The sequence below is a fragment of the Ursus americanus genome, chromosome 3, assembly GCF_024610735.1.
Source record: "Ursus americanus isolate L20-20 chromosome 3, mUrsAme1.1.p, whole genome shotgun sequence".
In the NCBI taxonomy this organism is placed as follows: Eukaryota; Metazoa; Chordata; class Mammalia; order Carnivora; family Ursidae; genus Ursus; species Ursus americanus.
In genome coordinates this window covers 11,871,691-11,874,064 of record NC_142129.1, presented here as the reverse complement: position 1 = coordinate 11,874,064, position 2,374 = coordinate 11,871,691, and the positions used below count along the sequence as shown (strand labels likewise).

Below are 2,374 nucleotides of genomic sequence, written 5' to 3'. Positions count from 1 at the left end.
GAGTTAGGAGGGTAGCTTCTCATTCCTTTGACACTCCCCACAGAGAAGATCTATGGTAAGGTACTGAGACACTTGGATTTAGGAGACAAAGAACCAAAGGCATCATGAAGACTGCAGTCTGGTTCGGGGAGCAGTCTCAACAGACACAGTTGATTGAAGCAGCTATAAAACAGAGGATGCTCTCTCCAGACTTAAGTCATTTAATTCTTATTTGTCTCAATCCCCATATATCCCAACATATTTCATATCTTTACATCACCAAGACTTACTAAAAGAAAAATATGCCAATCCCCTTATCACCAAACTACATTGGTGCTGTGGCAAAACATATATAATATTGTATTTAATTTATAGTAGCAACGGGGCCAAGATAACATGATAAACCACATGAGAAGAGGATAACCATAGAATATTTAAAGTGCATACAGTCATATCACCAAGAACTTGCATAAAAATATATGAAAAGCCCTACAATAGTTGATAAACAAAGTGAGCAGCTCTCCCTTGGTACTCTGATTCTGCCACATAGGACCCCTCCCATTCCTCCCACTTTCTTCACCCCTAGGAAATACATCTTCAACAAGGGATTATAGGCAAATTAATTGAGCTTGGAAAGCTACAAATATATGTATTTCTTTCCTCTAATCCTCCCATTTCCCAAGGATATGCTTCCACAGTTCAATAGTGGAATCATCAGAAACTGAGGAATGAGATTCTAGTGGGCAGAGAATGGGTTTCAGTTTTCTCTGCCTTGTGTCCTTCCATGGCCTGACTGGAATTGTACACTATTGATCTTTGGAAGGTGATGATGGTAAGAGGGGAACTACAGTTTTCTAGGTTCCTGAATAATCTAAACTATAGTGAGGATATTATCACCTAAAACTTAGTTAGAGAAACCTAATCTTTGAGGAGTTGACTACAGCGTTTCAAACCATCTTGAAGGACTTCTTTGACTTTGTCATTCCTGAGGGTGAAGATGAAAGGGTTCAGGAGAGGGGTTAACACAGAAATCAACAGGGAAATTGTCTTATTGTACTCTGCTGCCTGTGTTTGCTTAGGTTTTACATAGAGGAACAAGCAGCTGCCATAGCCTATAACAACAAAGGTGAAGTGAGAGGCACAAGTAGAGAAGGCTTTCCTCCGGCCCGAGGCTGTGGGGATCTTGAGGATGGTAGAGATGATGTAAGTGTAGGAGACAATTGTTGGAGCCAGAGAGCCAATGATAATGACGACAGCCATTAAGAAAAGAACAAACTCTGTGAAAAGAGTGTCATCACAGGATAATTTCAGCAGTTGCCCTCGGTCACAGAAAAAATGGTCTAACTGATTTGACTTGCAGAAGGTAAACTGAAATGTGGCATAGACAGGCCATATTTCAGAAAGGAACCCAAACATCCATGATACAATGACCACGCAGATGCAGGTGCGGCTGTTCATAATGATGTTGTACCTCAGAGGGTTACAGACAGCCACGTAACGGTCCACAGCCATCGCTCCCAGTAATGCAAACTCTGTGGTCCCCACAGCAAGGTAAAGGAAGAGCTGGGTGACACATGCAGCCAGAGATATTGTCTGCATCCCAGGGAGCAGCAACCCCCAAAGCATCACGGGCACAATAATAGTTGTAACGAAGATCTCCAAGGCAGAGAGATGACCAAGGAAGAAATACATGGGAGACCGCAGACGTTTATCAACACACACAATCACAATGATGACTGTGTTTCCTATTAAGGTCACTAAATAGAACAAAAAGAATATAGCAAAAAGAAAGTGATGTAGTTCTTGGGACCCAGGGAAGCCTAGAAGGCAGAACTCAGTGGCACTAGACAGATTGCTCATCATTTAGTCCTTGTTTCTGCTCCTTGTAAAACCTAGAGATCAAAGGCTGGTAACACGGCTCCACAGCATCCTGCTCTCAAAAGAGAAGGAAGACAGGTTAGGTTGACAAACTATTTCCTACCTGAAGATCAAGTGACACATTCCTACTGCTCACGCTCTGCACAAGGCCAGACCTGAATGTGGGCACATGTAATCTACCCCGAGACTACCTGTCTTGAAGGGCAAAGACTTTTTCACCACTACTGGGGATAAGAAAACTTTTCCTGTCTTTTTACACCACTGGATGTGCCTTCTCTCAGGGGACAGAGGATAAGACTGTTTGAACTGGCCAGTTTTGAATATGAGTTGATCAGCCTCTCAATCCTGGGATTGTCCACTTCTTTTTATATTAGCTGTAGCATGATGATATAATGGTGTTCTCAGTGATGTTCAAAACATGGAACGCTGAACCCTATGCCTCATCCTTACTGGTACTGTCTAGACCCCTCTTCAGGTAGTAGAAAAGCAGCACAGGGTTTTTGACCAAAATCTCTGC

General features: G+C 42.6%; 1 protein-coding gene across 1 annotated transcript; it reads right to left on the bottom strand.

Annotated features, from left to right (window-relative positions):
* Positions 1 to 818: 818 nt before the first annotated feature.
* Positions 819 to 1,857, bottom strand: OR9A2 (olfactory receptor family 9 subfamily A member 2). The gene has a single exon (XM_045792456.2). It carries the CDS (start codon positions 1,840 to 1,842, stop codon positions 898 to 900), a length of 945 nt encoding a protein of 314 aa, XP_045648412.1. The 5' UTR covers positions 1,843 to 1,857; the 3' UTR covers positions 819 to 897.
* Between the last annotated feature and the right edge of the window lie 517 nt (positions 1,858 to 2,374).

Excerpts from the sequence above, each read along its gene's own strand:
- OR9A2 (XM_045792456.2), bottom strand. The coding sequence starts at position 1,842 with ATGATGAGCAATCTGTCTAGTGCCACTGAGTTCTGCCTTCTAGGCTTC.